Source organism: Eleutherodactylus coqui, chromosome 8 (assembly GCF_035609145.1).
Source record: "Eleutherodactylus coqui strain aEleCoq1 chromosome 8, aEleCoq1.hap1, whole genome shotgun sequence".
NCBI classification, from domain to species: Eukaryota; Metazoa; Chordata; class Amphibia; order Anura; family Eleutherodactylidae; genus Eleutherodactylus; species Eleutherodactylus coqui.
In genome coordinates this window covers 63,908,953-63,923,425 of record NC_089844.1, presented here as the reverse complement: position 1 = coordinate 63,923,425, position 14,473 = coordinate 63,908,953, and the positions used below count along the sequence as shown (strand labels likewise).

At 45.7% G+C, this 14,473-nt stretch overlaps 1 protein-coding gene across 2 annotated transcripts; it reads left to right on the top strand.

The window, feature by feature from the left end:
* The first annotated feature begins 193 nt into the window (after positions 1-193).
* On the top strand, positions 194-13,762 carry NUP35 (nucleoporin 35). Of its 2 annotated transcripts, none has more exons than XM_066575746.1 (9): positions 194-415; positions 2,570-2,728; positions 2,979-3,115; positions 6,872-6,929; positions 7,613-7,754; positions 8,736-8,805; positions 8,887-9,015; positions 10,630-10,788; positions 13,180-13,762. In XM_066575746.1, the coding sequence occupies exons 1-9, from the start codon at positions 388-390 to the stop codon at positions 13,255-13,257; spliced, it is 960 nt and encodes a 319-aa protein (XP_066431843.1). In that variant the 5' UTR covers positions 194-387; the 3' UTR covers positions 13,258-13,762. The 2 variants fall into 2 exon arrangements, with proteins under 2 accessions (XP_066431843.1, XP_066431841.1); XM_066575744.1 differs by having other exon boundaries at positions 196-415; positions 6,872-6,935.
* Positions 13,763-14,473: the final 711 nt, after the last annotated feature.

Below are 14,473 nucleotides of genomic sequence, written 5' to 3'. Positions count from 1 at the left end.
CGGATTGCTCTCTGCTGCACTTGTACATCCAGTCTACAACAAAATGGCCGCGGGGCACACAAGACTGCGGACACTTCTATCAGCACGATATGTAATACAAGCTGGGCCTTCTACAGTAACTGGAGGCAGAGCTGTGCGTGGCCGCTGCCTCTATCGTTCACGTTAGCACGTTCCCAATACGTTAATGGAGAGCTGCACCCAGCCAGGCGCGGGAGCCGCATCTCCATAGCAACGCTTACTGCTACACAGCCGGTCACCGCTAGGTGGGGCTACTTTCTAGAAAAGGAAGACACGTTGCTGCGGGGGAAGTGACGCGGCGCTCAGGACATTCCCGGCGCTTCTAGCATTTGAATCCCGCAGAGAGGCAGAAGCTGCAGCGCTACTGTCATGGCCGCCTTCTCCCTGGAGACGCTGGGTGAGTGCAGCTCCAGGTTGGCAGCATTTACAAGCTGGCCTCCCATCTGCCATGACAGTCTGGTAGTCTTGCTGCCACTTCTGCATTCATTTCCGACCACACAGGGGCCCTAACTGCGCCCTGCCGTTTAACTGACTCCTATAGAAGTCAATGGGGCTTATGGAAACCGACCAGCTGCTGTTTGCATGACTTCTATAGGAGTTGGGGCTCATTCATACGAGTGTGAGACGGTGTATCGCCGCGATTTCTGGATTGCGTGTGACAGTGTATCTCGCGCACGCAGCCGTTCGCAGCCTTACTGGTTGTATATATGTTAATCTGTCGCTTGGTGAAGGTGCGTATGAACCCCGCACACACGGGATGTAATTTCCCATGTACAGCGGTTTATGCGCACCCATAGAGGACATCAGGGCTCTGGCTCATGGTAGAATAAAACCGCGCTGCCGCCTTTTATACGCAATGAAAAACCGCTAGTGTGAGCGGGCCATGCGAGAATCAATGTGTCTGAATAGCTGCGATGTACCGTGTGTCATACGTGCGGAATACACAATTCAGATATGTTCGTGTGGACGCGCCCTTACAGAAGCGGCGCCGCTCTACTCTTTCCGTCATCCCGGCCAGCAGGGGTGATCCGATTTCAACCATGTTGCTGTTACACTGTGTTTCTTCCCTGCAAAACACAGGTGAAGCTGTGCTGATTGCGGCCGGCACCCGGATTTGATGCTATAATCACTGAGGAGTCTGGGTGCCGACCGCTAGCAGCAGAGCTCCGCCTGTGTTTTGCAGAGATGAAACGCTGCTGTATAAGGGCTTATTCACTCGGCAGCACCTTGTGAGCCAAAACCAGGAGTGGATCATACAGAGAACGTAGAATAGGAGGATTTACAATGGCACAGAGGAGGTGAGGTCCGTGGCTGTGAGGGCTTACACTCTATAAGGGGAGGGGGGGTTCTGGGTAGCGGGCAGGAGATAAATGTAGAATCGTTGGGGATCTGATCGTTAGGATCGCAAGAACGGCACAACCAGAGTCCGCCTCAGCCACTAGAGTGACGGTTGGCACCGCTCTAGTCACTTGTATGGGACTGACAGCCAAGTGCAGCGATTGGCTGTTTCTATCTCTATAGACGGTGACTGGAGATTAGTCACATATGCATTGCAGCTCTGTTCACGGGGGGTGCGCCATTCTTGTCACCCATGGGTGTTCCAGCGGTCAGATTCTCATCAATCATACATTGTCACCTAGATCCTATGGAATAGCCCCTTTTAAAGCAACCCTCCAGTTTTGGGAGAGAATTGTACCCCGGGACCATAGAGGGAGGACGTATATTACCTGCGGTTGTTCTTCTCTACCATCCGTCTGACGTAACAGTTTTGGGTCTCATTTTCAGCTTTCCGAGATGGCCAACCCAATCTTCAGACTACCTAATCCCCGCACTGCGTTAGTAGTGTTAGACTAGCAATGCCCTATATCGGCTCTTTGGCCAGCACTGCTCATGTGATCCGCACAAGCCAATTGGAGAGCAGTGTACACTTAGATGGAAAACTGCCATCTCGAATGCCTGAAAACCAGGACCATAACTAGTGGATCAGACGAAGGTTAAAGAAGAGAAGTCCCAGGACAGGATCATGACCCGGCCGTTGCCTGATTGGATTTTTTCTTTAACCCTTTCCAATCCACTGTTTGAAGTCTGAAGACATTCTGATTGAAGGCTGTACAGCTCTGATGTTGGAAGACGTCCAGCAGGGTATTCTTACTGTATATCACTGGCCGCTCTGTTGTCAGGGACTTCTCCAGCATGTCCCATACCGCAGTACTGGCTCTAGCCAGCAGATGGCACCTTTGTATAATGGCAGCAAGAGAAAGCCCATTAGGGAACCCTGAATCCAAAACTGGATTGCAAAGGGTTAATGGTTGCAAAGTTGTCTGCAACCATTTTCCGATATAAAGACCTTGAAGTCGTCTTGGTGGTTTGACTTCCCTTCGCACAGAACAGAGACCGGTCTCAGACTAGTGCTGGCAGTGATCCACCATGATGGTGCAGCTCTCTGCCACTTTCTGCAGAGCTTCATTATTTTAAGCCGTCCATGGTGATTAGGATTGGCATCGGATAGGGTTCATTTACTTTAGTTTTCCATTTGATTTCTTTTCCACAGGTGGCGAACCAATGACATTGGGCTCACCAACATCACCGAAGCCTGGTGCCGGTGCCCAGTTCTTGCCTAGTTTCCTCATGGGTGATATACCAACACCTCCAACTCCACAGCCTCGGCCATCGTTGGGGGTTATGGAGTTGCGATCACCATTCATGGGAGGTAATATATTAGTCTATTAATCATGCAGCAGTGTTAAAGCCTGTTTGAGAGTCATATCGCTCCCCCCCCCCCCCCCATCCCCTCATCCCACCCATCCCCTCATCCCACCCATCCCCTCATCCCACCCCTCAAAGACATAATACAATCTGATCTGGGGAATGCAGGCTGCTCATACAAAGATCGGCTTGTCTAACTGGAGTGGGTGTATAATATATTTTCTCCTTTCTCTTCCGTTTCGGACTATATCTAGGTGGTACTCCTCCCCAGCCTGTGGTTCCAGCGGTCCCAGCTCATAAAGATAAGAGCGGTGCACCCCCTGTTGCAAGTATTTATGATGACCTTCTAAGCCCGAGTCTTGGTCTTGGATCTACACCTTCCAGAAAGCCGGTAAAATCTTGGTTTTAAGTCTATTAGGGTGCCTCTACTTGGGAGAACTATTGCTCCTGCGTCACACGTAGCCGTTCAGTGAGTGGAGGCACAGTGCGCCAGAGATCTCTTCCCTCCGCCAGTCACAGTAAACAGGCAGTTGTTCATAGATAAACTGCCTGTTTAACCCTTTCCAATCCACTGTCTGACGTCTAAAGACATTCTGCTTGAAGGCTGTACAGCTCCGATGTCGGAAGACATCCGGCAGGGTATTCTTTCACTAATGACGGCGAATTCAGTGCTGTTTTTTGCAGCTGTGACCAAGTTCCACAGTGTAGTGAAATATGCAGCGGAACACCCCCAACAGACCAAACCCAGTGTGAAGGGTATCTGCTGGTTCTGGGTGTCTGCAGACTTTGAAGGAGACTTATTAAGCCTGGCATGCCAAATGGTTATATTATCCCCGTAGGCAGATCTCAGCACCTCCGTGCGCCTACACGGAAACTTATGCCCGCTTGGGCCTGGAGTAAATTTCGGTTTATGCCAGTTTTTGTCATAAATTATGTGATGGGCCATGCCATCTCCAGACAAGCCATGCCCCCTTTTATGGAAAGTGGGGTGGAGCCCTATACTTAAAGGGGTTGTCCTGCGCCGAAACGGGTTTTTTTTTTTTTCAATAGCCCCCCCGTTCGGCGCGAGACAAACCTGATGCAGGGGTTTAAAAAAACAAAAACGGATAGTACTTACCCGAATCCCCGCGCTCCGGTGACTTCTTACTTACCTTGCGAAGATGGCCGCCGGGATCTTCACCCACGGTGGACCGCAGGTCTTCTCCCATGGTGCACCGTGGGCTCTGTGCGTTCCATTGCCGATTCCAGCCTCCTGATTGGCTGGAATCGGCACACGTGATGGGGCGGAGCTACGAGGAGCAGCTCTCCGGCACGAGCGGCCCCATTCAGAAGGGAGAAGACCGGACTGCGCAAGCGCGTCTAATCGGGCGATTAGACGCTGAAATTAGACGGCACCATGGAGACGAGGACGCCAGCAACGGAACAGGTAAGTGAATAACTTCTGTATGGCTCATAATTAATGCACGATGTACATTACAAAGTGCATTAATATGGCCATACAGAAGTGCTGAACCCCACTTGCTTTCGCGGGACAACCCCTTTAATTTAACTTTTTTAAATCAAAACTACTCCTTGCGCCAAACTTTGCAACTTTTGTATGTCAAAAGCCAGTTGATAAGTTCCCACTTTTGTTCCTAAATATTTTCAGTTGGAATGTCTCTATTGCTTATCCATTTGATAAATACTTGATCGGTGGGATCTGACTGCTGGGACCCCTATCCTCACCAGAATGGGCTGCTTCGGTCCCCCACTAGCTGGAAGACTGCAGCTAGGAGATTTGAATGGAGTAGTGGTTAAGAATGGGCTCTGCTGCTCCGTTCGAGGTCTTTGCACTGCTTTCCTGCCTCCATCAGTGCTAATCTGCTGTTTCCATCGAAAACCATAGACTTTGGAATAGCACCGTTTCAGCAATCGGGTAGAAGACCCAGTAACTGGACCCCCACCGATCTAGTGGATGAGTGAGGAATACTTCTGGCTGAAATGCCATCTTAAATGTAAAACAGATTTGTCCACCTCTGGCTTACCGTAGATTATCGAATCTGAAAGGCCTAATGGCTTCTTCATATACAGCCCATAAGAGGAGGAGGAGGAGGAGGAGGAGGAGAGGAGGGGGGGGGGGGGGGGGAGAAGCTAGTGGCGCTCATTTACATCGCATCCGTGATTACTGGCAGATATCAAACTATCAAATATTCAGGTTTGTCAGAACTGCATGGAGTCGGCCCAACGTAAAAAGCTATTTTATATAGATTTATCAGGAGTTCTGCATGATTATCTCGTTGAATCTTCTGTACTTTTTTTGTTCCTAAATTGCGTTGAATTTCTAGACCGTCAAATACCAGATTACGGGACTTGGTATATTTAGACGTGGAGGGATTTCAGAGCAGCGTCTGTGCCAAAAATTTGCATTCGTTTATAGTAGAATGCAGTCAAACCTCTAGTTTTGTTGGTTTTCAGTTTCGCTTTTTTTTTTTTTTATTTATTTATTTATTTTTAAAAGCCAGAATTCTGCTTCTACTTTTGCCTGCTGACTGTGATTGGCCCAGAGTGCTGTCACTCAGAGCCTATTCAGCCAATCAGAGCAATCTCTTGCTGGAAGGCGGGAAATTCAATCCCTGTCACTAGCAATAGATGCTTTGCCGGCTTGACAATCGCTCGGCAGCTGTCCAGAAGCTCCGACGACAGTGGTGGGGAGCCCGATGGCACCTGAAAGGTGCGTATGGATGCCACCCGCAGTCCTATGTAACACCACAGATAATGCAGTAGATGGGACCTGCAGTCCACAGATAACACACAGCTCTACATTAGGTTGCTTTTTTGGTATTAAAAACCATATTACATGTGTGTTGTGTTTTTTGTTTTTCTCTTCGAACGAATTCATTGGATTTAGATTGATTCCTATGAAAATAATTTCCTCGAGTTTCATCGGTTTCACGTTTGGCCGAGTTTGTTTGTTACCTCTTTCAGACGGATTACCAATGAAACTAGAGGTTTGACTGTATATATGTTTTCAAAGTCCCATCAACATGTAGTGGGGTAAAAAAGATTGCTGCAAGTTTCAGCACCTGTGTGACCGTTGGTGTGCGATCATACACCGTGGAGTAAATCTGCACCATAGTTGGTTTGTGTATTTTTCGTGCAAATTTTACTGAAATTTGCTGATGCATTCATTTCTACATTTAAATAGAGAATAAACCAGATTTTCAGATCCACAGGCTGACTATTTTCTGTTGCAGATGTCTTTCACTGTAAGTGGATGGGGTTTCATAAAGCTCCGTTCACTCACATTGTACTGCGGAATTTCAGCTCGCATTCTGCAGCCGAAGTTCCCTAGTAATTTTGCTGTGTGAACACACCTATAGGCCCCTCGCACACTGTGTGAACACACCTATAGGCCCCCTCGCACACTGGTGTATAGGCCCCCTCGCACACTGGTGTATAGGCCCCCTCGCACACTGTGTGAACACGCCTATAGGCCCCTCGCACACTGGTGTATTGGGAGCTGTGTGCTGCCCGTGTTAATTCAGTCGGCACATGGCCCCATTATAGGGCCATTCCTTATCATTGACAAGGGCGTCCAGCGCATGTCAGTCTGCTGCCTGTGTAAGTCGGACAGCTGCACACTTGTGTCCATGTGCAGTACGATGCGCCTTTACACCTAGCCTTATGTTGTGGAAATGTCGCAGATTTCTCTGTGGGTTTGTGATATCTGCCCGTGACAGGCATTTTTGACCTGGAGAAATGGCCACCTTTATGTTGCTTCATCAGAAGCAGAAACCAGATGTGTTGTAGACCTTTCTGTAAAACCTCAGGCTGTCCGATATTAATTTTACTCTACATATCTACCCTGTTTCCCTGAAAATAGGACGTAGCATGATTTTCCAGGATTTTTGAGGATGCAAAATTTTTTTTTTTTTTAGGATTTTGGAGGATGCTTGAAATATAAGCCCTACTCCAAAATTAAGCCCTGCTTACAGTTAATTAAGAAAGTACATTTAAATAGTGTCCAGGCAGCTATACATGTAAAAAAAAGTTAAATCTTTTTGAGCAAAAATTAATATAAGACCCCTGTCTTATGTTCGGGGAAACGGGATATAATATGACCTTGGTTTTTAATGTGTGTTTTGTTTTTGTTTTTTCCCTCTTGTAGTCAAACTTTTCTTCAAATCAGTCATCTCGCAGCGGGGTAATGCCGTCATCCACTGCATGTGCATGTAAGTCATACAAAGCTAATCCTTGTTTGTATCACAATGCAGTTCATATTTGGAGTGGTTAAATGTGATGCGAGTTCCATTCACTTCTTACGTGCTGCCACTAGGGGTCCTCCTTGTAGCATAAATGCATTTCCTCATGTATAGGAAAAAAATCTGTCCTGCACTGTGAATCAGTTGCGCTAAATGATGAGCTGCTTAAATTCTGCACTTCTGGAATACCTCATGCCACTCGTATGTTCACACGGGGCAATATCTGCCGTGGAGGGTCCGCAGGAGGCATTCTGCGGTGCAAAGTCCACATCCAAATCTGCATCTTTTTGATGCAGAAAGCACCCCCTCATTTTGAGAAGGGGATTAATGGGTCGATGATGTGACTAATGTTGTCAACTTACAGTACTGTGCAAAAGGCCTGTGTGTGTTTGTGGGGGGTAGGGGGGGGAGGCTGCAAAGTAAGAACGCTTTGCAGAATAGAAAATGTTAATTTCTCTTTTTTTAGTTAATAAAATGCAAAATAAATGATTAAAAGAGAATGCTAAATCAATATTTGGTGTGACACCCCCCCCCCTCCTCTTCACCCCCTCCACCTTTTGAATTGGGTAAAATATCCTTCACACTTGCCAAAAGTTGGAAAACCCATAACGATTGCTACCTTTTTTTTTTTTCTTTTTCTCAAACAGCTACAAGTGTCTTTAGTCCAGCAACCATTCTACAATCCAGGAAGGGAGCGTTATCTCCTGCACAGCTAGACCCCTTGTTCGTGCAAGGCGATGCTTTGTCTTCTGGTGACCAACTAGATGATACTTGGGTTACAGTATTTGGGTAAGCAATGCGTTGCCTAACTCTTACATCACATACAAATGACTTTAATGGCTGTACTTCTCTCTGGGATAGGAGGCTCATAAGTTTGTTGCAGTTTTATGACTCTTGTACATATTTGTATTTTATTAGTATAAACAAACATTTGTGTTCCCCTCCCCACCCCTCCTTTTTGCATGATATTATTTCTCATTCCTACTGTTTCCCCTAAAAGTAAGCCTTACCCTGGTTTTTGGTGGAGACTTGAAATATAAACCCTCCCCTGAAAATAAGCTTTAGCTAAAGGATATGGGGGGCGGGGGATCAATACTCACCTGGCCTGCAGCGTCTTGAGTCCCTCGCGATGGTCCCCCGTTGCTGCGTCAAGCTGCTGTGTCCTCTGCGTTGAGGTATACTTTTCTTTCTAGTGACAGGGCTTTGAATACCTTGCCTCCAGCAAAGCAAGTGCTGTGATTTAGGTCTAGCTCCAGCCACTCAGAGCTGGCGCTCCATCGTACACAACCATTTAGTGAATGACATTACTGAATGGCTGTGATTAGTTCATCAAGCACTGACACGGATTGGCTGGTGCTCGACCCAATCACAGCGCTTGCTTTGCTGGAGGCGGGGTGTTCAAAGCGGAGGGCACTACAGATTGCTGCCGGAGTCCAGCAGCGCGAGGCATCAGGACGCCGTTTACCAGGAGAGTACAAGCCCCTCCCTCCCTAAAAATAAGACCCTGCCACTTTGGGGGCAGAACTAATAGAAGACTGTCTTATTTTGGGGGAAACGCTGTATATGCCTAATAGGTGAGCAGGTCTAGAAAAGCCAAGAATCTTCCTGTTGGTGATGGTAGTTGATATATGCCCCTCAGTTTTAGCATAGCGGTGATGTTTAATATTCCATACAAATGGTTGTTGTGCTGCCGTGTTGGTTGTACGGCTCTTAAACATGAAGGGTCTTGACTCTGTTGTTTAAAATTAAGACGTACCATCTGCATTTTAGGTTTCCTCAAGCCTCCGCGTCTTACATCTTATTGCAGTTTGCTCAGTATGGGAATATAGTAAAACACGTGGTAAGGAGCATCTTCTACGGCATAACAGCCATTCAGTAAGCTCAACAACTTCTGTTGCACTTAACTTTATTTCATTCCCAGATGTCCAATGCAGGAAACTGGATGCACGTACAGTACCAGTCCAAACTACAGGCCAGAAAGGCGCTAAGCAAGGATGGCAAGATATTTGGAGACTGCATTATGATTGGTGTGAAGTCTTGCATTGATAAGGTGAGGTGCTTCTTAGACAGCGTTGAAGAGTCTGTCCGCGCTCTTGGTCTCGGGTTTGTCACACACTCCGAAAAAGACATAAACTTCATTGAAATAAACCCATAGCCTTTGTAGGAATACCCAGTCATGTGAGCGTAATGCAAAGATGGAAGAAAAAAGTGAGGCTGGAGCAAAGCTTGATTGGGGGGAGCAGTGGAGAGACACGACAAAAAATATGGGATTGTGGAGGTTTGATAGGCGCTGCCTGCAGATGACGCTCCAGCTAGAAGGGTGTAAATGTACAGGAAGAGGAGACTAAAAAGGCTAGTGAACAGGCACAACACTCTAGGGGCCCGTTCAGACGAGCGCTGTGGGCGCATGGTGCAGCCATATGCAAAGATCGCAGCTATACCGCTCTAAAGCTTGCATGAACGGGCTACTTGAAGTAGCCTGTTTACACAATCCGAGGTTCGTGCTGCGTGCTTTCCAGCTCCCATAGTGTATGGAAGGCACGCAGCAAAGCTAGACCAGGTCTTATCTTTTGTGCGCACCACGGAGCTGACATGCGAGTTTGCACTTGCATGTTCTAACTTTGTTAGATGCGCCAAATTCGCACATCTAACAATTGTTTATGTGAACGCTTCTATAGGAAACCAATGGTTCCTATAGAAGCGCGCGCCTCTAATGTGCGCAGACAGCGCTCGTCTGAACGAGCCCTAGAGGTGATGGAAATTGGAGATTATAGATGGTGTAGTATTAACTTTTTTAAATTTTTTTTATTTAATAATGTGCAAAGCCAGCATATGAAAACTTGTTTCGGAGTCGCACGCCACCTTCAGTTTGGGTGATTAAAACTAAGTGATAAGTACAAGAAATAATATTCAGTATGAGAAAAGTGGATAAGAAAATGGGGAAACAAACTGGGGGTAGGGGTGGTATGTGTGTATATCTATATATCTATTTTTGCCTAGTATCAAAAAGTAGCAATAAACGGACAGTATACATTATAAAGTGTTTTTTTTTTTTTTAAGCATTTTTTTGAGCCAAAACCTGAAGTGGATTTGGCAGGAAAGAGAATTAAGGCCCGATTAGGCACAATGATTATCGCTCAAAAGCTGTCTTTTGAGCAATAATCGTGTCTAAATGGGCCCATCTTTCACTGTTTGGCCAACCGATGAAATTCAGTTCCACCTGAAAACCATTGTTCAACAGTACAGCTGATAAGCAGGACCGCATGCTGTGTTCAGCCAGGGAAGAGCTGATAACTGCTGATTGCTGTGTCTCAGCTGTCAGCCCTGACGCAAAACAAAGCAAAAGTAATTAAGGAACAGCGGGTGATCTGTTTCCTGATTACAGCTCCTGGCGGCTCACACACTGGTACTTGGTACTAATAGACATTAGTACCAATTAGTAGTTTATGCAAAATGATCGCTCAAAAGCCATCTTTTGAGCCGCCATCTTTGCAGTGTAAATGCACCTTTTAGAAAATCCGTCCTTATATTTCTCACACACACATTTTGAATCCACTCCTGACTTTGACTCAGACTGCATGAAAACTGCTGTAGTGAAAACCTCCCTCCTTTAATTAGGAGCCTAAAAAGATAATCAAGTTCCAATTTATTATTATTTTTAAAGAGTGTAATGGACAGTGGTGAGAAGGTGTCGGTGTCATCAGTCTCCTCAGTCTTCACACCACCAGTTACAGCTATTGGTACTCCTACTCAGCAGACTGCTACTCCACGATCGGGAATGAGACCCCTCGCTGCTTACAGAGTTTCTACTAGTGACTACCAGGTAGGTTCCACTCTCCAGTCATTCAGTTTCTGCAGGCTTTTGCATGGGACAATTATCCTGTAGGAGCGTGGGCTTTTGAATGAACAGAACAATAATTGTCTCATGTAAAAGGGCTTTTAGGAAATGTTTAAAAGACCTAATGTAGATCATTACTAAAATAGCTTGTTTTTCCCAGTTGAACTTCCCTTGCCTGTATGTGTATATGAATGCTAAATATTTTTACATTTTGGCAAAAGCCATAAGTTTCATTGAGCTAGATGGGTGACATATTGATTTTAGTGATGCGTGTCTGCTGTATGCATCTGTGCAGTAGTCTGGGAGAAACCTATGTTTTATCAGTAGCAGCACATGCATAGAGGGCTACAGGAAGTATATTCCTGAGCTACAGCTAACCTACCCACCAGCTATTGATAGACCGCTGTGTATAGTGACACAGCTGGAGGGAGGTGTGGAGGAGGCTAGCTGCAGCTCCTGAAGATCAAGAACTAGATCTCTATCTAGTTGCTACAAATAAACTGCAAGTTCCTCCCAAACTACTGCACAGATAATCCATCACTGTAATCAGCATGCCTGTAGCTATTCCATCCTGCTCTCAGAGAGGGCTGCAAAAAGAGATGATTACAGATTCCCCATAAATCATGTTCACACATCATGGGCTAGTACTGTGTGGATTTTGGGATGTGCTGCATTGTTAAATAGACATCAGTGAGGTCTAAGAGAACATGTTTCAAAATTGTTCTTTAACCCCTTAAAGACATGGCCTATTTTGGGCTAAAGGACGCAACGATTTTTGGCGGCTTTTCATCTGCATTTTTCAACTTTTTAAATTTTTCTGTTGACGCGGCCGTATAAGGGCTTATTTTTTTTTGCGTGGTGAACTGTAGTTTTTTTTATGCCATTTTTTTGGTACATAGACTATATTGTAAAACATTAATTTTTTTTTTTTTATTATAATGGGGAGAGAACGCATCAATTCTGCCATTGATGGTTTTTTTTTGTTTTTTTTTTACAGCGTTAATCATACAACATAAATGACACAATAAATTTTTTTTTTTCTGAGGGCCGGTATGATTACGATACCAAAATTCTTACTTTTATTTTTTTTTTAGTTTTTTTCCCCCCCACTTTTCTGCAATAAAAAAAACCCTTCTTGGAATTTAAAAATTATTATTTTTTTTTTTTCTAAAGCGCTGCATTCAAAGTCCTGTAACTTTTTTTTATTTTTCCGTGGGCGGAGCTCTGTGAGGGCTTATTTTTTGCGAGACGAGCTGTAGTTTTTATTGGTAACATTTTGGGGTGTACACGGCTTTTTTTCATCACTTTTATTGCGGTTTTTGGGAGGCAAAATGCAAATTTTTAGAGACTTTTCCTTACGCTTTTTGCCGAGCAGCATAAAAAGCATGTGCAACTTATTGTACGTATCGTTACAGACACGACTATACCAAATATATAGGATTTGAACAACTTTTTTTCTTTTCTTTTCTACACTATTTGTGTCCCGCTGGGGGACTTAAAGCACAGCACTGATGATCACTGTGATAAGGCATTGCAGGACTTCTCTCCTGCAATGCCTTATCGCTTATATAGCGATCACCGGCTCTGGCAATTCAGGACGCCGGTATCTAGCGTCCTGTTGCCATGGCAACCAACCAGCCAGGCTCTCTGCAACTATATCGCGAGAGCCCAGCAACTTCATAGGGAGCGTGCTCCCTTTGTGAACCCTTCTAATGTCGCAATCTACCTAGATCGCAGCAAGGAAGGGGTTAATAGCGGGGTGCGCATCTCCGATTCACCCACGCTGTTGCAGTGGGAGGCCGGCTATCACGGATAGCCGACTGCTGGATAGCGCGAGATCACTTATGTTCTCGTGCTATCCCCAGGACGTAAGTTTACGCCCTGTTGTGGGAAGTAACCTGCTGCCAGAACGTAAACTTACACCCTGGAGCAGGAAGGGGTTAATGAGGAATACAATAATTTATAATATAAATGTCTGGAGAACTAATGAATCATATGTAATGCTATGGGTGAGAAGTTATGATTGCTTCTGCGCTAGAAATCCGGTGGTAGTCGTAACTTTTGTCGCAAATGGGGCTTGAGATAAAACTTGCAGCTTTTCTTTTTACGCTACCCCCCCCCTTATTCTGCAGGGGAAATATCTGTTTTGCTTTCCCTGCCAAAATCTGCCGGATTGCCTGGTCCCACTCCAGCAATCACTGGTGGCTGCATTTTGCAAGTTGTTGGCTATTAACAAAGCATAAAAGGGTTTGAGTGTAGTTTTATGGTTTGTGTGTTTCTTTATAAAAGTTCCAATCTCCTAGATTTCTTCTTTAATTGACTATTTTGTGTTTATTTATTTATTTTTTTTTCTCCCCTTCTACTTCTTTCTTGAAGGTCTTGTCGGACAAACAAACGCCTAAAAAGGATGAGAGCATCGTATCTAAAGCCATGGAATTTATGTTTGGCTGGTAGCCGGCATCTAGGAAGCGGAGACCCACTAAACTCACTGCCACATTTCTTGGTTAGTTCTATAACCGCTCTTGGCAGTCCAGTGCTGACAAGAACCCACCACACTTGCCTTTTACGTCCCTTCTACAGATGTGTAGAGACTTCTCATTTCAGTGCCAGGGTTGGAGGACTTATCCACTGTGTATGACTATTTTAATGTGTTGCTGCTTGGACTTGAACTAGTTAATGAATGTAGTTTATCCTATGAACACGGAAACATTACAGAAGTTTTGGAACTTCCAAAGGCTGCAGTCTAATCCAAGTGAAGTCTCCCCTTCGTACCTATCAAGAACGCACTACTCGTTTTCCTGAATGCAAGCTTTTGTCATCTTTTGTTCTTATTATTTTATGTCCTTATTGACTGTAAAATTTCAGAAACTCTCCAAAAAATGTGAGTCTGTTGCTTGAACACATTTTACTATTTTATTCTTTTCTAATAAATGTACAAATCTTTGTAACGGTCATGCAATCCGGTCTATTAAAATCACTGAATGTTAAACGAACGTAGGTAAGAGGCACGCAAGTCAAACTGGTCGTAGGCCTCATTCAAACAAAGTTGTGTATGTCTGTATCCATCCCCTCTGACTTATATTGAGGGGAGAAATCACATGCATGTTTTTGGAATGATCCCTATGGCTTTTTAATTGTAATGATTTTTATTTATTTTTCCCCCAGTCGTCTCCACGACAGCACCAATGAGATTGCCTCCTCCTGGTAGGACAGGAACATACTGAGAGGTTAAAAGCTCCCCCCCTTCCCCACTTTCCTCAGTGTCTTCCTGTCCTGCCAGGAGGCAGGATCTATGAGAGGAGCTGGTGGAGAAGCCAGCGAAAATCTACATACAGGCGGATCGGAAGGCAGCGGCTCACCCTGTCATCCCTTCGCAGCCAGACGACTCCCGGGACGCCACATCAGGGTGGTAACCCCCGGGCCAGGTTCCTCCCGCGGCGGCCCATGGGGGGTTCAAAGCGGGAGCCTCAGTCCCCCTCGTCCTCCGGCAGAAATTACAGCGCGGCGCTCCAGGAAGCCCTTTGACGGCAGGGGGCGGGGCGCCGCATCTCACGTCCAGCGCGATGACGTCATCGCGTCTGCATTAGGAGCGGAGGGGGCGGGGCTTAGCGCAGGAGCGCGAAAATTCAAATAGGAACCTGAGAGAAGCCAGAACACCAGCATCACAGGT